Here is a 20,741-nt window from a genome sequence, read left to right as displayed (position 1 = left end):
ATCATTATCTTATTTACCTAAAAATAAAAGAACATGGATAAATAGCCTTTTGAAAAACCAATTGGAGACTTAAAGTTTTGGTGTGGCATTACTGGTCAATTAATGAGTGAGTCACACTTGATGAATTTTTGTGCCACTTGTAGAGATTCTCATTTTCTCAAGATGTTCTCCCTCAACGCTCGTGGTTACTTTATTATTTAATAAGGGTTTAATGAATGAATTTCACCCATAAGGCTTAAAGCATACTATTCCATTACTTGAACTCTCAAAACGTCTTAGTTAAGGTTCAAAGTTTTGATACGTATGGGGGCCTCTCGATACGCCCCTATAGTGGGTGTTTTGGGTCAGACCATGGTTCAAGGGATAGACGGGCCTTAAGCTAACCCCTTTGAACCAAATTGAAAAAAAAAAAGAGAAATGAGCCTTGATATAGGTCAATACCCTGGTAGGGGCATATCGGTTGTATCGATATTTTGAACCTTAGTCCCAGTTTAATCCCTACCTTTAGTAGTTCATCAGTTACCTGTACATCATGACATATGCAACTTAAAACTTTTGAAAATATCACTTCTTTCTCAAGAATCAACATTGAACCAAGGCAATGGTAAACAACCCAAAGGACATTTGGATTTAAGCATTTGGATGATTGATAAAGAAAATTAGATGACACTTGAAAGGCATTTGCATCTTTTCATATACCACTAAACGGTAGTGATTTTAGATTAAACTGGGACATTTTAAGAGTTCAAGTACTGGATTGGCATGTTTTGAAATTCGGGTACCAAAGCAAGACTAGACCCAAAGCACAAGTAATAATCTGCAATTTACCCTAAAAATGACAGTAAAAGATCAACCCGAATGAATGCATTGAGCAGAACTGGAGGGAGTATGCAGAATTTCATCTGAATTGGTTAACCAAAAAAATGGCCAACATCGAGGAAATCATGAAACAAGAAATAAGGAAAACATCTTTCTTTGGTAATTACAATTTTTTCTTGTAATTACAAATTAACCACTTTTCTAACTTGATCTATAAATACATGATATTGATACTTAAGGACATGGGTGACCATTTATATTGTTTCATACAAGAATAAGATATCCATGATCTGCTTTTGTTGATTTCTTCTAAATTTGAGCATTTTTACACACCTTTACATTAGGGTAGGAGCTAACCCCTTCAGTAACAAGCAAAACATGACGAGTAACATAAACATGAAATTATTGAAGCTCCCTTTCTTCTTTCCATGCTCTACTTTATCTTTCTTGTGCATTTGTGAAAGAATAACTGCCATGGGCATCCTATACCAATATGGTGTTGTATAGATGATTTCTACTGATAATCAGTACGATGCCCATCTATAAAGATTGTTGATTACTTAAGAAACCAATATCCTTTTGCCATTGATGGACCTATGGATCTTAAGAAACCAATATCTTTTTGCTACCCAATAAAAACCAAGGGCAATTCTAGTTGAATCATATCTCAGAATCCATATTTTTTATGGTATGACTTATCCAAGAGACAGCTAGTTCCTTGAAGGGACTGTTATAGGCATATTCAATGGAGCAGCAGGGAAGCTCACAGAATACGATAAACAGGAGCTGGCACCTTTAAACCATTTATAGCTTGATAAAAGTAGGATCTTCTCTTGTCTAGTTGATGGAAAGGTTTTCAAACCAAGAATACCTCTCATATGGGGTAGGCACGCTTGTTCTATTAGAGAAAAATCCACAACTCAATGGTGATTTTCCATAAGATCAGCGAGTGTGATCTTCCCACAATTGCCTGTGTCCAGCCTGTCAAACTGGTTGCAGATCTGCAGGATATCTTTCTCTGCTATCTTCCCCATCTCCTTAAGCTTGTAGATAACATACTCAGATTTGCTGGATGTACACAAGAAAGAAAAGAGTACAAAGTTAGAAGGGATACAAACCAAAATGTAAGAAAGCAATGGTCCTTGGTCAAAGCAAAATGGATGCAACCAAAGAAAATAGCTTGCTCTCTCTCTCCTGGTCAGAGTCAGAAAGCAACAGTTTTCAGAATACATGCAAGAGAACCCATCTGAATGAAGATGATGTTCTTCCATTCCTGTCTTTATTTTTTCTGTTTTTAATCAGCTACAGACTAGATGGTAAGTTTCAGAGATTTCATACGGTTTGGATGATACAAGGATTACACTTGTAGAATCAACAAACCACAAATATGTAAAGTAAATCACTTCTGCATAACAGCCCACATAATATTTTGATCAATAAGCAAACAGACCATAAGCACAGAAAGTAAACAGTACATGCATTTGATGCCTCATGTAGGGGCCAATGTGTGTTCAGTTCTGGTTTTAATTACTTGGTCCTGCCTAATGACTCAGATCCACAGTTCTCAAAGAACCTGATTCAAATACAGGTTTACCATCCCATATGAATAGTATGGGATAGCACTGTTAAATTACTTTAGCTTAGCAAGCCATGGCACTGTCAACCACCTTCCTGCAGGCATATTTACCAACTTGAGATTTGAGAATCATGTATACCATCCTAAAATGTAAAAAAGAGATCAAAGCACTAATTGTTTTATCAGATTATATGAGGATGGTATACTGCTTCTCGTAATAAAAGTGGAACCTCAATAAAGGACAGGACTTAAATATATATGCATGTATGTGGAGAGGTAACAGAAGAAAGGCCCCAAAACAAATAGCAAGTAATAGTCTTATTATTCAAAATAAAGACTTTTCCTAAGCTAATGTGGGTCCTTCTGGAGTGGGGGGAGCATTTAGAGACAAAGATGGTAATATGATAGCATTGTGTTCAGGATCATTGTTGTTGGGGATTCTATCATTCTATGAAGGCTGTTCTACAAGGAGTGCAACAGGCAAAAGATATGAATTTGGACGAGATGATTATTGAGGGCGACTCTACGGTGGTGATGGTTAAGGAGCATTGAGAGGGTAGCATGGGCTTACAAAGATGAAATTATGAAATTTAAGGGTCAATTTTTTTTTTATGAGTAGAAATTTAAGGGTCTGTTTTTTTTATGAGTAGAAATTTAAGGGTTTGTTTGGTTTACTTGAATGGGGGTCTGGAATCGGAATCGGAATTGGAGTCCATTCCGATTCCAACCATTTGGTTGGGCGGAATCAAAATCCGATTCCCATTCCTGGTTGAATGGCATTTCTCCATCTGAGGGAATGGCGATTCACTACCCCTCCCTTGTGAATCAGAACCCATTCCAGCCAATTCTGATTCTGATTCTGATTCCGATTCCCATCTGAATCAAATAGGCAGGGAGAATAGACCATTCCAGTTCCGATTCCAACGGACTTCGATTTTGATTCTATTTATGACTGTGAGCCAAACAGACCCTAAGTGGATAACATGCAATATCCTTTTAAAGATACAATGGGTGGAAAGATTTACAAATAGCTTGGTTGATACATTAGCCAAACAAGAGGTAATTAAAGATCAATTATATTGGGCTCAACTATAATTTGATGTTTGTTGACTGGGGAGGTAGTTTTACCTCCCTTTGAGATGCCTGTATTGTATGTACACATTGTGATTATATCATTAATAAGCACTGTTAACACATTAAAGTTATAGCTACCTCCATGGACTGATAGAACCTGATGCATGTCCACTGAACACTAAATAGATTTAGGAAAGTCCATGTGACACTACATTTCAGAACAGTAGAAAAAAATTCAAAATGTCTCTTATCTCATTAAGGTTGATCCAAAACTCCATGAACCCCCACTTGCCCACCTTATAGCAATAACTGAATCACCAAGCAGTGTTAATGAAGGGGGTTGAAAGCCTTTTTAACAATCCTTGAATTAGTGAACAAGACACCATTAAAGTACCAAAATAATGAAAGACCCAGGTAATCCCCCCCCCACCCCTGGTATGAGTTAATGTTTTCTATTTAACTCCTTTGCAATGCATTGAGGAAGAAGATATCCCTAAGTTCTTCCTCAGACAACATCCAAGAGTCAACCAAAAAAGAATATGGTCACTTGGCGCATTAAATAAGTTGACTTTACAACGTCTCTCTGCCCATACTTTCCACATGATGGAAGGCAATACTGCCTTCAATACAGCCTTCTTTTGGAGTCTAACCCAGCAGACATCCATGTGAGGCTGGACTCTTAGCGCATTTAATAAGTTGACTTTACAATGTATTTCTCTTCCCATACACTCCACATGATGGAAGGCGATATATTGCCTTCAATACAGCCTTCTTTTGGAGTCCCCACAGACGTCCATTGTGAGACTGGACCAACCTACTCCAATATCTGATGACCCTATAAAATCTAAAAGAAAATGACAAAATCTCCCTGTTTCCCAGAGGAGGTATGGGGCCATCTTTTTCAGCTTAACCTCAATGACATCTATTACTTGATTTCTAAGAGAATTCTTAGAGAAATCATTTTCTCAAAAAAAAAAGAAAGAACGAAACTTGTTAGGGGAGAAGTCAGCACATGGTTGGGCAAGGAAAAAACAGCTCGGTTGTATCCCAGAAGGCAGAGGAGCTAGAGATTGGGTTATGTTTTCTAATACGGTTCAGGATTTTACTCATTATGTTGAAAAGATGTTGCCTAAGGAGATTGGAAGGGGAAGAAAAGAGTCAGACGGAGATGCAGGTGGGGCAACAAAGAGTGGAGAAGGAAACAATACTTAACTGCAAATAACAAGTAGGTTGGGGAAGCTGAAATTTTTCTACAATGGTCTGAAGGAATAATGGGAATCTAGATTGGTGTTGTCCACAAGAGAAGAGATCAAGGACTGGAATGAAGTAGAAGAAATCAGGGAACATTTCCATAATGATAGCCAATGGTGGTTAATCCGTTTGAACAGAAGAAAGCTATACTCGGCTTTGTGGGAGGTGTGGAGGTTGTAGAAGCTATGGTAAAGATGAAGGTGGGGCTGGTACAGGTTGAACATTGGTGTCCTTCAAGCAACTCAAAGTCAGTGGATCCTGGGAGAAGATCATGCTCAGAATCTTTGGACTACCTTTCCATTTGTGGTCTGAGATGATCTTCAAGAGAGTTGTAGAGCTCCGTGGTGGAGAGATGATTGCCTTAGATGCTGGTAACCTTCAGTTGGTGGCAATACAACTAGTCAAGGCAAAGCTAGAAGTGATTCCTCAAATGTTTGAACTACACAAGGAATTTTTAAGGTTGCAGGATTGGATTACATCTTTTGAAGCTAGGTCGTGGAAGGAGGGAGGGATGACATGCCACTTCTTTCACCATATGGTTGACTGGGAGAGAAAGGGCCATAGAAGATAGAAAGTTTCACCAGAAAGAAAACCGGAGGGTCGGCAAAGATTAGAGTAGATGGACAGTTGCATTTTAAGAATCCTATTTCTGAACCATGCAGTGCATTCAAAGGGATGGTGTTTATTCATTTGACAGGGGGTGCAGGAATCAAAAAGTTCAGCATTTAAAGCAACTGCAACTCAGTCAGTTGGTGTGGGTAATAAGGAAAAGCTTTTTACTAGTGATTTGGATGGACCAAAGGCAAACCGGGTGGGTGAGCCACGAGTGGATGATTCAAATTTTCTTTTTAGGGGCTAGAGGGTCTTGGTGATGTGGGTCTTGGGTTTTGAAACTTTGTGGGTGATGTCTTGTCAGTGGTCACCTTATTGTATTTTCTTCTTTAATAATACTTTTCTTTTTTATTTATTACCAAAAAAACAATTGGTGTAAAACTGACTACTCTAATATCAATAAATTTTTTCTTTTATATTTATTACCCAAGGATGATTACTCTAATATCAATGATCATGAATTCATGATGATGACTTCACATGTGAACAACTAAAGCTCTTGTTTCTAATTTTAGATATCCAGTTTTATTAAAATATAATTGGGGTTGGCTACACAAGTCCTACTAGATAATTTCATTTTATCTTGAAGATGTCATCTTGAGCATAGTTCTCAAGCCCCTTCCCTCCTTTCCATTACTTCTACAGTTCTTTCCAGAAACTTGCTTTTGTAAAGCCTTCAACATGCACCAAACAGCCAAACCATTATTTCACAGTAATACAAACACGGATCTATGATCTACATGAATAAACCATATCAGTTGACTTTCTCTCATCTTGTCATATATCAGGTCTACCATAGCATGCATAAATGCTTTCATTTTCTAAATTTTTATAGTCTTGACAAGCAACCATCTCTTCAGCTTTGTTGTATTCATTTGATGAACATGTTTCTTGATTTCCTAATGCTCTGTCCCATAAAGCGTGGGTAGTTGTAAACCATCTCAATAGAAGTGTGCACTAACTTGCATTATGTCCACTTTAACAATTTTGGTTTAATTTCTTTTTATCCCTTTTCACATCTACATATATGGTATTTTAACCATTTCACAAAGTTGCTATTTCCAAAGATAATCTGTTGATTCGTAGCCATCCATTAATAGCTCATAGGGTACCCACCATGGTAGAAGTACCCCTTGGATTTCAAAACATAACTTGCTAGGTTATATGTTGTATCTGTAAACTTCCATAGAAACTGCATATTGGATACCACTACAGATATATCCTAAGTTTCTTATTTGGTGAAAAATTGAAAGAGGATCAATAAGCATCAAATTTGTTCAAGCATCTAGTATACATAAAGCATGCCTTGTTATGGTGGAGACTTAACAGACCAATTATTGACACCATTTCATATTACTGTTGCACCTTTGCATCTCAGTGCTTAGAGTAATTCGATAATTGATCCAATCAATCGTTGTCCTCCTAACAAATCCTGAGAGAGCTGTTACAGAGACCGGCACTCCTTCATATGGAAGGATGAATCAATCCAACCCAGAATTCTAACCTACTGGGCTGGTTAACTGCAAGATCAAGAAACTTATAAAGGTGAAATTAGCCATAGAAACCAGTGATCCTCCTATTGGTCTAGAATCCACACAGTCTACGCATGATATCATGAAATCCTGCCTCTCATAGCGATTCAAAGCCACAGATTCAAAACAAACAAATTTTTATAAAGGGATGAGATACGACAAACGACAAACACCCACCTCACAAAACCATTGTTGTCAATGTCGGCTGCAAGAAACTCTGCGATGGTCATATCCTGACGAAGCACCCATTTTGCCATCATCCTGTGTCGCTTATCAATCCGAGCCTCAGCAAGGTAAAGGAAGGCTCGAGCTACAGCGAGCGTCGAGACAAGCAGCCAAATTGATGCAAACAAACGCCCAGGCAAGGACTTGAATGCATGATCACCATACCCAACTGTCGTCACAGACATCACAGAAAGATAGAACGAATCCAACCAACCGAGCCTCTCAACGAAATGCATTACACCGGTACCTATACCAATGCATAGAATGACAACCCCCAAAGCCAACGCCACCTTCATCCGAATCCTCATCCTCCCCTTCTTCACATCGACAATATAAGACCTCGCATCATGCCCTCCCCCACCTTTGACAGCACTCAGAAGCAAGCTCTCCTGCAAATCCAGCACATAGCTAACCATCCCAGTAAGCAGGATATCGATGAATCCGAAGCCAACCAATACGAACATAATCGAGAACAGCTTCGTCACCGTCGTAGTGGGGGTGATATCACCGTACCCAATTGTGCACATGGTGACAATACAAAAGTACAGCGCATCGACGACGGGATGGGTCTCGGTCGCCGAGAAGTGCTTGCGATTAAACGAGTATATAAGCACGCCGAAAGAGAGATACACGACCAGAAGAATAAATGCCTGGCGGACAATCGAAGTAGAAGCGAACTGGGGTTTGCGGAGCGACTTGTGCTCGAGGTCGTTAATGGCGGCCATGGCGGGGGCGGTCTTGGAGCGGTGGAGATTGGTCTTGGTAAATGGGAGAATAGGGTCGGTGAGCCATGAGGGCTGGTCTTGGGGAGGGTCTGAGGAAGACAGGGAGCGAGGTGAGTTGATGGCTAGGGTTAGAGCGTCGGTGAAGTCGGTGGAGGACTCGGTTGCAGAAGGGGAAGAACCGAAGATGAGACGGTCTTTGAGCTCGGAAGGGGTCAAGGGGAGGGTCATCTCTCCGTCTTCTGGGAGTGGACAGAGAGAGGGAGGTGTTGAAGAGAGATGGGGTGGTTTTCTTCTGGGGCTGAGGTATGGAAGGAGTGGTTCCCTATCCATTTTAGGTGGTTGCCGGAAACCGTTTTCGACCAACCGGAAAACCAGAAACCAGTAAGAAAGAGAGTCATACAGAGAGATAGATAGATAGATAGATAGAGAGATAGAGAGAGAGAGAGAGAGAGAGATGCTTTGAGGTCGTAACGGGCAAAGAAGTGTGGAAGAATGGACTCGGTCGGTGACGGTGAGTGCGAACTGGTTACTCCGTTTAGGCGCCTGGAATCCACGGTTGACAGTGGTGGGTCTCCCGATGTTGTATATTGTAACTGAAGCCTATAAGAAAACAAAATTGTACACTGTAATTCAAGTCTATAAGAGACAATCTAGTGGACTGGGACTCGTTAAAGAACAAAGGAACGAGGGGGGAGGAGTTGCTATTTGGCTTTTTTTTTTTTTTTGGTTGTTTGGTTAAAAATTGACCCTAGTCAGACCAAAATCAGCTCCAATTGGATTATTTGAATAAGCTCTGGAAGTGCATTTTTGCTGTAGATGTTTATGGACGAGAGTAGAGTAGCTTGGAAATAAGGCAGGTTTTAAAATAAGTATGATCGGAACAGGACATATGCAATGCAATTTTAATAATTCCATCGAAAAAAATGTAAATTAAATAATATACTTCCAAAGCTAAGATGACAAAATTGACAGTTTGGTCAGGTCTGCATTTAGAAATGGTTTGAAGCAGTTTGAGAAATTTTCAAATTTTGAGCTATGGATTATGCTGGTTTGTTTGAATTTTAGGCTACGTTTATTTGGAGTAGAAAATCAAACTCGAGTAAATTTTACACCCTGGATTGATTTTATTCGTGTTTGGTTAATATGTAATTTTACATCGAGAATCAGTGTAATAAATACATTGATGATCGATGTAATAAATGCATCGAAATTATTGATGTAAAAGGTAACCGCTCTTTCTTCCTCAATTCTTCTTCTTCTTCTCTCTCTCTCCTTCCCTCTTCTTCTTCTTCTTCTTCTTCTTCTTCTCTCTCTCTCTCCTTCCCTCTTCTTCTTCTTCGTCTTCTCCTTCTCTCTCGCTCACTCTCTCTCTCTCTCTCTTCTTCTTCCCCCTTTTTTTCTCTTTCCATCACTGTCATGGCAGATCTGAACCCCACCTCCAAAGGGAGAGCCATAGAAGACACAAGGTAGAGATCGTCCTCGAGCAGTACCCCAACTTTGTCCTCCGAAGGGAGAGCCGGAAAGGGCCCAAATCTTAACCGCTACAACCAGTTGAAAGTTGGTTTAGGACTAGAAAACAGACACCATCTCTCTCTCTCTCTCTTTGATAAATCTCCCGCTACAACAAACTAGAAAACAGGGTAACCTCCATTTATGTTGATGTAACCAAACAGGACGAGTGTAAATGGGCACAATAGCCGATTCATATTTTACACTCTCACCGAACCAACGTGGTTCAACTCCATCGGTGTAAAAGTGCATTTACACCGGAAACAAATGCAGCCTTAGAAACAAACCAAATTATAAACTGAAATAATATAATATAGGGAAAATTTATGATGCTGGATTTTGATAATATAATAAAGGTTTTTGACCAATCACAACCCCCTGAATTTTGATGAAAACCCATATGATTAATTATAACTTTTATGATATCGTTGGTAGGCAATAAGTTTTTCAGTATCATAGTTGAACCCTATAATATATTAATTTTCTAAATTCCACTTCAATAGGATAAAAACAAATCAAACTGTAATAAAATGGTTTAATTTGATCAATAATTTCTTATACTATAATTTATTAATTTGGTCTGAGATCTTTTTCAAACTAAAACAAATCGAACTATGAAAACCCTAACTGAATAGTAATTGGGACAAGGTTTAGGTGGTAATGATGATGATTTCCAGTATTTACACATGGTATGTCCATAATGTATAATCCACACAAAGAACACTTAAATTTGAACAGGAACAAAAGGGGAAAATTACAGTTGGGATTACAATTTTAAGTGTAAGAGATAAGTGATAATAGTCAAGCATTGTAAAATTTTATTGGCTGATATGATCTGATACATTGTAAAATTTTAAACCTTGAGATCACCGTAAAAAAATAAACAAATTCAAAGAAACAACTGCAATAAATGATAAAACAAGGGAAAATAGGCTGAGATAGTTTAGGCACTAAATATAGGGACATGGTCCAGACCACCAAATCAAACCAAACCAAACTGAAATTGACAGTCTGGTTTGGTTTGGGATATTTTCAAATTTCAGCATATGGTTTCGGTTCGGCTTTCTGAGTTTAGAAACAAACCAAATCATAAACCTATATATTATATTATATTAATATATAATATATACAATGGGGTGGAGTTTTCTAAATTTTACTTCAATAGAATGGACCAAATCATAATAAAACAATTTGATTTCTATACTAAAACAGTTTGGTTTAATCTAAGAATTTCTCATACCATAATTTACTAGTTTAATTCGAAGTTTTCTTCAAATCAAACCACACCAGACTGTGAAAACCCCTAACTGAATAGAATAGAAGGTGAAGCAACACTCGTGTAGCTGATCCTATATAATTGGGACGAGGTTTAAGTGATGATGATGACTTCCTACATTTGCACATGGTATGTCCGTAATCTCTAATCCACACCAAGAACACTTGAATTTGAACAGGGACAAAAGGGAAAAAGAAATTACAGTTGAGATTAATTACAATTTTCAGTCCAAATGGGGAAGTGAGAATCAGAGGGATTTTCATTTTAATTTGTTTCTGTACAGAGCTGGCAATATTTTCCCAACAAAAAGGAGACGGGCAACATTCTATGTAAGGCTGTTTTTGCAGAGCTCAGATCTGTGAGAAACAGAGTGCTCCTCACATCAACCTCACGGTATTTCTCAACTGTGCTGCACACTAAGAACATCTCCCATACTTTATGTTGTTTATGAGGAGATATTCCTAATACACGGTGGGATGGGACTGTGAGGTCGGTGTGAGGTACACTCTGTGAGGAGCAAATCCCAATTCATTTTTGCATTGTGAGAGGTGAGATCAGAATTTATTTGAATTATATCACCACCTCAATTGCACCCAAAACAAAATGATTAATATCTACAGAAGGATTTTGAATCCCACTAAAAGGTGGAATTCAGACTTCTTTTTTTGGGATATTTTGTTAGGATTATCTGTTTGGTTTTAATGGTAGCATCTGTGGCTTTCAGAAAGAATTTAGGAACAGACCAATTTGAGTCATTCTCTTTTTTCATCATCATCTAAGCTTTATCTACATGAATGCTGTTTGGCAGTTTCATCATTCCATTCGGTTTAGTGTCATATCCATTATTAAATTATGAGCATTTAAATTGTTTCTTACTAAATTTTATGTCCTTTCTAGTGATTTCAACAATAAAATACTTTGGGTTTTTTTTATGATCTTCTACATATATGATCAAAGCATTTTAGTCTATTTTCTCTCATTTAAAATTTTTGACGTTAAGCGTCATAGAATAATACCCATTAAAAGACTATTCAACGTAATTGTTTTTTTTTTCAAAAAATTTATTAATGTAACAGTTATTTTTGTTTTCAAAAACAAAACCAAGTATGTAAAAATTCCCAATTTTGAAATTAACATATTTGGTTATCGAATTAAAAAAAAAATCAACAGTGACAAGTGCTCAACCTAGGCCCACCCAACATATATAAGACTAAGAGGACTATAATATTGAGAGCTTGGCAATGGCATGTCACTGGACATGAATGGAAGTATCACCCACCAATTATTTTTAAACCAAGAACGTGAACTAATTGACAGAATGTGGGACCAGCAGACTGACTTGGTCCAACCTGACGGTCTACTAATACCAGCCACAGAATAGAGCCAGAAGTTGGGATGATATCTAAATTATTATAGCTTCTGTATTGACTACCAAGAAAAGGAAAAATCAAGTCTATGTTAACAATTCAATCACTCTCTGTCACTACCCAACTGGTGGACCACCTATATCTAATTCCAGTCTGAAGACCCAAAACCTAGCCAAAACCCAACCAAACACTACATTAGTTTTTTTCAAGAAATCAACAAAAACATAAGTTTGTCCATGCCCTGAGCTGATACCTTATCTTTGTATCAGACTGTGTGTGGTTGAATTTAATAGTTTGGCATTAGGGGTCCAAGTTGGGTACCTAATTTGAAAGAATTTACATAGCACCGGGCCGGCCGATGAGGCCCTCTGCTTGTACCATCTAAATTTTAGCAAATGCTCAACCCAAGCCCACTCAAATTGTAGCCCTAGTTGGGATTAAGGCTTAGCTGGCTTCCTATTTTTTATTTAAAAAAATGTTAACACTAACTTGACATTTTTTTACCTATTTTGGGAAGGTTGTATCAATATATATTAATCTAGATTTTTTTTTATTTAGACTTTAGAGGATACTATAATATATTAATTTAAAATTGAATAAAATATATAATAATAATAATAAATTTATTTTATGTGTTTTTAGGCCAAAATGGAAAGACCATAAGTTGTGAAAACTGAAAAAAAAAAGATAATCCAGATGGAATCTATTTCTGGCTTTAAATAAAAGGAAATGATGGAGAAAGATTGTTGTAATAGTTGGCGACAGCTCAGATATTATCTATTCCCTTACACTCTCTTATGCTTGCCATTAACCACCACAATAAATCTTAATTGGAGGGGAGTCATTGTCCTAGCTCATCCACCTAATCAATTATATCAAATGAGATATCACACCTTCCACCTTCCATCATCATGTGGGTGCTCTTTAATTGCTCCTATCTGGCGATGGACAATAGATACCTATGAGAAAAAAGATGAAGGAACCCGGGGGGTTCATCCGGCGAGAACACTCCGATGGTTAAGTTAGTAACCGGATTGAAAGCTGGGAGAGAAAGAGAGAGAGAGAGTTGCAGAGAAATTAAAGAGCTAGAGTGATGATCACGCAATACCTTCGCCCCTAGGGGTCGGGGTCCTTATATACTGGTATCTTGACATGTCAGGTGCAACCGCCTCCGAATCTCTGTTGCGGCGATCTGCTGTCAAATAATGGCTTGGAGTGGTTGGCCATTATTTGTTAGAGCTGAGCTGTCGGGCAAAGGTGATCGCTGCAGGGTACAGTCCTGCCAGACAATAAACAACCTCCAGGGTTGGCAGGCACGACGCCGCCAGGCGACAAATGTGGGTGCAGTCTCCAGGTTTGGCAGGTATGGTTGTCAGGCAGGAAACTCCCTGCGATACGCCGAGCTACTCTGTAGTGAGCTACCTTATACCGAGCTGCTGGTGATACCCCGAGGTGCTTCTACCCGAGGCAGGACTCCGAGGTAGACTACTTAGGCTTGGACAGGAGCGAGCTTATTCTAGTTAGGGAGCTAATGAACTTAACCCGAAGTGTCTTCAGTCCGGGATGCTCCCTACTTGGGAGAGTCTTAGCTCGGGGTAACAGAGTATTACCTTGTAGCGAACTGCCATTTGCGGCGAGCGGTCAGGCTAGGTTATAGCGAGCTCGTTATGTTGAGTTGTCACTTATGTCGAGTCACGTCCATGTGTCCCCTTATCATGAGGTCGGGCCAAATCACCCTCCATCAATTGCCCCCCACTCCCCGGGCCAGGGGTCTTGACCTGGTGTGGGGAGTTCACGGCGTGACGGGTGGACTTGGCTCGAGGTTCAGGCCGTCCAGTCAGATAGTTTGTTGGTCGGACCAGTTCGGCTGCTCGGCTCAACCAAGTATAACCCAGGTCGCGTACGGTTTACACGTGGACGTCACGCAATCTATAGACTCCGCAGACGCCAAAAAATGCGCTAAATTGATTTCGACCTCGAGGGTCGTGCAACCGGTTTTCTCAGGAACCGTTAGGTCTCCTTGATCTCGACCGTTGATCCCCTGACCTTGCGGCTATAAATAGGGGGGGACCCGAGTCATTTTCTCCGCCATAAGTTCACTAGCATTCACCTTGAGGTTGCGGTTAAAGTCCTTAGCTCGGGTTTTCTAGTTCGTCAGTCTTTCAATTTGGTCTCCCTTCTTGGTGAGTCTCCCTAGCTTCTTTTTTTAGTTCATTTCAGTTCAATAGTATGTCAAACAGTAGTTTCGATAGCCTTCTAGATGAGCCCGAGGTGGGTACCTCGGCTCAAGTGGGCCTTTCCGAGGTGCAATCCTCTTATGAGGCACAGGAGGCCTCAGATAACCCAACATCCACCTCTTCTCGAGGTCGGGTGCCGGACAAGTTCGGTCCCTCAACCATGACCGTAGATAGGCTTCGGTCTTTGATTCACCGGTACAACCTCCCGAGGGAGTTCGCCTATAACCTTCCTGCGGGCAACTTCCCTTGGGAACACGATCATGATGAGATCGTGATCTTCGGAGAACAGCTCGTGGTTGGACTCCGTCTTCCTCTACACCCCCTAATCATAGAAGTCTTGAAGCACTTCGATGTCACCATAGACCAACTCCACCCGAACTCCATCCAGAATGTGGTCGGGACAAATTCTCTTTGCCTTGACTATGCCCTGCCCCTTGACCTCGACATTTTCTCCTCTATCTTATCCATAAAGAAGAATGCTTCTTGCGTCCTTCCCGAGCATAGACAGACCTATTACCTGTCTCCTCGTCTGGGCTACAAACTGTTACACAACCTCCCTAGTAAAATCCCGGCCTGGGAGTAGGATTATTTTGTAGTCCGCAATCCCGTGGGGTGGCCCTTCCCAACTCATTGGAGGGCGGCCATTCAGGACTCCGGCATTAGGCTGGACCTGAAAACAAGGGAGACGCTCCAATCTTGGGCGGAGGTTGGCCTCAACTACAAGGATTACATCCAGGACAAGCTCGTACAGGCCAGCCCGAGTCCTGGTAGGTCGCCTTGGTTTAGAGTTTGTATTTTACCTCAGTAGCTAATATTTCTTCTCGGTAGCATCACTAGTTGTCGAGCTTTATTGCAGGCCCCATGCAGCAGATCAGCGCGGATAGGCTCTTCGGAAAGATGAAGGGAAGGAAGAAGCGGGCTGCTAAAAGAGCTCGCGTTGAATCTCCGCGGTCCCCTACTCCCGAGCCCAAACAACCTCCAAGTGCTCCTCAAGTGATCGACCTGGTCGAGGAGTCGAAGAGGAGCCCTCATGCACCCGAGGTGCTCTTAGAGCTCGCTCCTTTTACAGCTGCAGTTTCTTCAGGCAGCGAAGGGGCAGTTCGGAGTATTTTGACTCCGGAATACGACCTCCACAAAAGCAAGGGGGCGGTATATGCTGATGAAGTCAAGAGCTGGTCCGAGCTATCGACCGCTCAACTCGGAGTTTGGGCCACTACTCATTGCATGGTGGTAAGTCTTGTTTTGCCTTAATTTCTGGTTTTGTAGCCTTGCCGGTACTAACTAGTGCTCTTGGCAGGTGAACTCCATTGTGCATGCCCTGACTCTCCAGTCCGAGAGGCACCTGAAGCGGGCCCTGGCTGCCGAGAGCTCGTCCCGCAAGGCTCACGCCGAACTAAAGTTAGCTCACGGTCAGATCCACCGGCTAGAGAGCGACGCGATAGCTCAGAAAGAGCATGTCAAGGTGTTGATGTCGGAGAAGGAAGATTTGCTATGCCGGGTGGAGAGCCTCGAGGCCGATGTCAAGGAGCGGACCGAGATCCTCCTCAAGGGTATGGACGAGGCCAAGGTGAAGGCCGTTGAGGACTACAATAGCTCGGAAGAGTTCGATGGGGCACTGGTGGAGGCCTACCGCAAAGGCTTCAAGCTCAGCAAGTGGCTGATCAAGCGTGAGTTCCCGCAGCTCGACGTAAGCGCCATCACTACTTCGCGAATCACAAGAGAGGTAGCCCTCCAAGCCGCTGAAGACCTGGACTCCGAGGAGGAGGGTGATGATGACATTGGAGAGGCCAATGCCACTAATCAGGCTGGTACTTTTGCGGAGGCTTCAGGCAAGAGTGACGAGTCCCCTAAGTAGTCAGAGGTCTTTTGTATTTTGAGCCTGCGAGCTCGACGTTTTTTGTTCCTTTTCTGCCCTTGCAATGAACTACAAAATTAATGAAATACTCTTTTTGCAAACTGTCGAGCAATTACCACCTTTTTTATCGTAATTATGTAATTTTCTCCAAACTATTAAGTCATCGAGCTAGCTGACCGAGGTAGGGGTTTCTTAGCTGTTACCCCGAACTTCCACCCTGTACTTAGGAGTAATTTTCCGAAGTGAGCGACATTGTAGGGTATACGCCCGACCTGTCTGCACGCAGGCTACATGTCGTAACAACCATTACAGGTATTCATACCCGAGCTAGGTGTGCCTTAGCACTTCCCCTATGCCAAAGAGGCGACTAGGTCTTTGATGGTGTCGATGTCCTTTGTTAGCTCGGTATTTTAGCCCTTAGGCTGAGGGAGTGACTTATAGTCCACTCTCCTCTAGAGCTCGCCCATGCCAAAGAGGCGACTGGGTCTTATATGGTGCCGAGGTTCTTTTATTAGCTCTACGCTTTGGCCCTTAGGCTCGAGGAGCGACTTGTGGTCCACCCTCTTCTAGAGTTTGCCCATGCCGAAGAGGTGACTGGGTCTTATATGGTGCCGAGGTTCTTTTATTAGCTTGGCACTTTGGCCCTTAGGCTCGAGGAGCGACTTGTGGTCCACTCAACTCGGTAATTATAGGTAATATTGCCTTAGGTTGACAATATTCCATGCCCGAGGTACCTGCTTCCCTTCTAGGGTTTCGAGCTCATAAGTTCCTTCCCCAAGTACCCGCTTTACTCGGTAGGGTCCTTCCCAATTTGGCCCGAGCTTACCAACACTAGGCTCAGGTACCATGACTTTGTGAAGAACTAGGTCTCCGACGCGGAGGTTCCGCTTCTTGACCCTGGCATTATAGTACCGAGCTACTCTCTGTTGATAGGCCACGGTCCTAATGTATGCGAGGTCTCGTACCTCATCAAGTAGGTCGAAGTTGGTGCATAGTTCATCCTTGTTTGCTTCGTCGTCGTATGCTTCCAGGCGTAGCGTAGGGACCTCAATCTCGGCTGGGATCACTGCCTTCGTGCCGTAAGTGAGGTTGAAAGGGGTCTCCCCCGTTGCGGTCTTCACCGTGGTTCGATAAGCCCATAGTACGCTGGGCAGCTCGTCTACCCACAGTCCCTTAGCTCGGGCTAGACGTGCCTTCAGTCCACGGAGAATGACTCTGTTTGTGACCTCCGCTTGACCGTTTGCTTGAGGGTGCGCCATTGAGGTGAAATTTTGTTGTATTCCCATGTCTTTGCACTAGTTCTGGAACTTAATGTCCTCGAATTGTTTTCCGTTATCAGAGATGAGCACTCGGGGTAGTCCAAAATGGCAAACTATATTCTTTTAGAAGAAATTCTGCACACTTCGCGCCGTGATCGTTGCAAGAGGTTCGGCCTCCACCCACGTGAAATAATCAACTGCTACCACTAAGAACCTCCTTTGTTCTGTCGCTGGTGGAAACGGTCCGAGTATATCGATCCCCCATTGTGCAAAGGGCCACGGGCTGGTGAGGTACTTGAGGTCGGCAGTCGGCTGGTGGTGGATGTTGGCGTGCTTCTGACACTTGTCGCACCTTCTCACGAACTCAATCGCATCTGCCTTCATCTTTGGCCAATAATATCCCTGTAGTAGCGCCTTTTAGGCGAGAGCCTTGCCCCCCATGTCTCCGCCACACAAGCCCTCATGAGTGTCGCGGAGCACGAGCTCGGCTTCAGAAGGTCGTAAGCAGCACAGATAAGGGAGCGTGTAGGATCTTCGGTATAGTCGTCCGTCTATTATGACATATTTGGCTGCCTGACGCTCTACCCTTCTGGCAGCATTATGATCTGCAGGGAGGATCTCGTGTAGTAGGTAGCTCGCGAGTGGATCAACCCAGCTCGGCTCTGCTTGTAGGATAGGAGCGACCTCCTCTGCCCCCCCGAGAATGCTAGGCCGAGGCAGGTTCTCTATGTACACGGTTTTCATGGTGTTGTCGCTTGTGCTGGCTAATCGGGATAGGGCATCGACCTCAACGTTCTCGAATCTTGGGATCTGCTTGATGAAGTAGGACTGGAAGTTGAGCAGAGCCTCTCTGACTTTGGCTAAGTAGGCGACCATGGTTGGCTCGTGAGCTTCATATTCGCCGGTGACCTGGTTGAGCACGAGCTGGGAGTCATTGCAGATAACGATGTGCTTAGCTACTTCATTCGCTAGGGCTAGCTCGACTATCAACGCCTCGTACTTCGCTTCATTTTTGGATGCAGCGAACTTGAAGCGTAGCGCATACTCCAATTTCACACCGCTTGGCCCGTATAGAATGATTCCAGCCCCGCTACCCTGCTGATTTGACGAGCCATCCACATGGAGGATCCAGGGATCCTCATCCCAGGTCGGGTTCAGTCTAACCAGGGGAGAGGCCGTGCTGGTTCAAGCTTCCTCGCTATGCTTGGGCTCGTCCAACCTGGGGACTTCGGTGCTGAAAGTGCATTCCGCGACAAAGTCAACTAAGGCTTGGGCCTTGATAGCAGTTCGCGGCTTGTATCGGATGTCGTACTCGTTGAGTTCGATGGCCCACTTCGTCAACTTACCAAGGACCTTGGGCTTGAGCAAGACTTGCCTTAGAGGCTTATTAGTAAGGACGATGATCGTATGAGCTTGGAAGTACGGGTCGAAGTCTCCGAGTTGCAACAACTAACGCGCACGCCAACTTTTCGATCTCTGGATACCTCGTCTCTGCTTCCTGCAATACTTTGCTAACATAATAGATGGGTCGTTGGACCCAATCTACTTCTTTTATCAGTACCGAGCTGACTACCTCGTCACTCGCGGAGAGGTACAACTCCAAAATATCTCCCTCCTCGGGTCGAGTTAACACCGGGATGCTAGCGAGGTACCTTTTGAGCTCGTCAAAAGCGAGCTAGCATTCTTCGGTCCATTCGAAGTCCTTGTTTATTTTAATTGCCTTGAAGAAAGGCAGGCAACGATCTGCCGATTTAGACATGAAGCGGCTCAGAGCGGCTATGCGGCCATTCAACCTCTAAACCTCCTTCATTTTCCGGGGTGGTCTCATATCTAAGATGGCCTTAATTTTATTAGGGTTGGCCTCAATGCCACGTCGGTTGACAATGTAACCTAGGAATTTACCCGATGTGACACCGAAAACACACTTGTTCGGGTTTAATTTCATGTTAAACTCGCGCAAAATTTCAAAAACAGAATGCATATCTTTTATTAAATCATTCGAAAACTGGGTTTTGATGACCATGTCGTCTACATAGCACTCTACTTTTTTGCCGATCAATGGCTCGAACAATCGGTTTACAAGTTTTTGAAATGTAGCCCCAGCATTTTTCAGCCCAAAAGGCATGACCTTGTAGCAATACAGGCCTAGTTCGGTTATGAAGGCCGTTTTTTCCTCATCGGCAGGGTCCATTCTGATCTGATTGTAGCCCGAGTAAGCATCCAAGAAACTTAGCAACTCATGCCCTGAGGTCGCGTCCACCAAACGGTCTATCTTGGGAAGTGGGAAGCAGTCATTCGGGCAAGCTCGATTCATGTCGGTATAATCGATGCACATGCGCCATTTACCGTTGGCCTTTTTTACCAGAACGGGGTTGGCTACCCAGCTCGGGTAATGGACCTCCCTGATGAAATCGGCTGCGAGGAGCTTCCCAACCTCCTCGTCGACTGCTCTTCAACGCTCTAGGGCTAGGTTGCGTTTCTTCTGTCTAACGGGCCTAACTACAAGATCAATGTTCAGTTTGTGAGTAATGACTCCGGGGTCTATGTCGGGCATCTCTGCCGCGGACCATGCAAAAACATCTAAATTTTTAAGTAAAAAGCTTACCAGCTGAGATCGTAGAGGCTCCTTGATTGAAGCGCCGATTTGGAGAGTCCGAGCTGGATCGTCTGCCGAAGTAGGTACAACGACCGTCTCTTCTATGGGCGTAGCTCGCTCTTCATGCTGCTCCGCAGGTCACTCCAACTCGAGGTCGTCGGCCACCTTGGCTTTCCCTTTCAGGGCGGCGACGTAGCATTTGCGAGACTCGAGCCGGTCGCCCTGCGCTACCCCTACTCCGAATTCCGTTGGGAACTTCATAGCCAAGTAATAGGTGGACACCACTGCGCATAAAGCGTGGGTGATTGGCCGACCTATTATGGCATTGTACGGGGAGGGAGTTGCGACCACTAGAAAAGGGTGGTCGAATCTCACAATACTAAGCCATGTGCCAACCTCCACGGGTACTGTAACTCTCCCCAGGGGCCTGACTTCCTCTCCGCTGAAGCCCACCAAGGGAGTGTTTGCGGGTTTGAGATCACTTTCCCAAAGCTGAAGTTTGTCAAATGCGGCCTTGAAGAGTATATCCGTCGAACTGCCGGAGTCGACGAGGACGCACCTTACCTCGAAATCATTGATTCTCATCTTTACAACGAGCGCGTCATCATGGGGTACTGGACTCCGCGCATGTCATCTTCGGTGAAGAAAATCGGTTCCTCTATCCTTGGCCGCTCCGGGGGATTCCGCTCTTCTCTTTCGATCTCGCGAGCCGAGGTCTTTGCTACAGTTGAGGTGCAGCCCGCGATGATTGATTCATCGGTGATCATTTGGATTGTTCCCCGAACCAGCCTCTCTTCGGGTGGCTGCCTCTGCGGCTGCTCATTTTGC

The 20,741-nt window shown here is 43.1% G+C and overlaps 2 protein-coding genes across 3 annotated transcripts; one reads left to right on the top strand and one right to left on the bottom strand.

Annotated features, from left to right (window-relative positions):
* Positions 1-957: 957 nt before the first annotated feature.
* LOC104610661 (two-pore potassium channel 3-like) lies at positions 958-8,635 on the bottom strand. Its single transcript, XM_010277400.3, has 2 exons — positions 7,042-8,635; positions 958-1,887 (listed from the first exon to the last, which is right to left on the bottom strand). Exons 1-2 carry the CDS (start codon positions 8,142-8,144, stop codon positions 1,740-1,742), a joined length of 1,251 nt encoding a protein of 416 aa, XP_010275702.1. The 5' UTR covers positions 8,145-8,635; the 3' UTR covers positions 958-1,739.
* A 919-nt stretch (positions 8,636-9,554) lies between these two features.
* On the top strand, positions 9,555-20,662 carry LOC148800865 (uncharacterized). Of its 2 annotated transcripts, XM_088903309.1 has the most exons (3): positions 9,555-14,970; positions 15,060-15,433; positions 15,501-20,662. In XM_088903309.1, exons 2-3 carry the CDS (start codon positions 15,065-15,067, stop codon positions 16,056-16,058), a joined length of 927 nt encoding a protein of 308 aa, XP_088759435.1. In that variant the 5' UTR covers positions 9,555-14,970; positions 15,060-15,064; the 3' UTR covers positions 16,059-20,662. The 2 variants fall into 2 exon arrangements, with proteins under 2 accessions (XP_088759435.1, XP_088759434.1); XM_088903308.1 differs by having other exon boundaries at positions 9,555-15,433.
* The last annotated feature ends 79 nt before the right edge of the window (positions 20,663-20,741 follow it).

This window comes from Nelumbo nucifera, chromosome 4, assembly GCF_055504915.1.
Source record: "Nelumbo nucifera cultivar China Antique chromosome 4, China Antique-T2T, whole genome shotgun sequence".
Taxonomy (NCBI): Eukaryota; Viridiplantae; Streptophyta; class Magnoliopsida; order Proteales; family Nelumbonaceae; genus Nelumbo; species Nelumbo nucifera.
This window is presented reverse-complemented; position numbering and strand designations above follow the sequence as displayed.

Coding starts and splice junctions, on each gene's coding strand:
- LOC148800865 (XM_088903309.1), top strand. CDS start 15,065: ATGCAGCAGATCAGCGCGGATAGGCTCTTCGGAAAGATGAAGGGAAGG. Junction 15,434..15,500: donor CCACTACTCATTGCATGGTG/GTAAGTCTTGTT, acceptor TGCTCTTGGCAG/GTGAACTCCATTGTGCATGC.
- LOC104610661 (XM_010277400.3), bottom strand. CDS start 8,144: ATGGATAGGGAACCACTCCTTCCATACCTCAGCCCCAGAAGAAAACCA. Junction 1,888..7,041: donor GACAACAATGGTTTTGTGAG/GTGGGTGTTTGT, acceptor GTGTACATCCAG/CAAATCTGAGTATGTTATCT.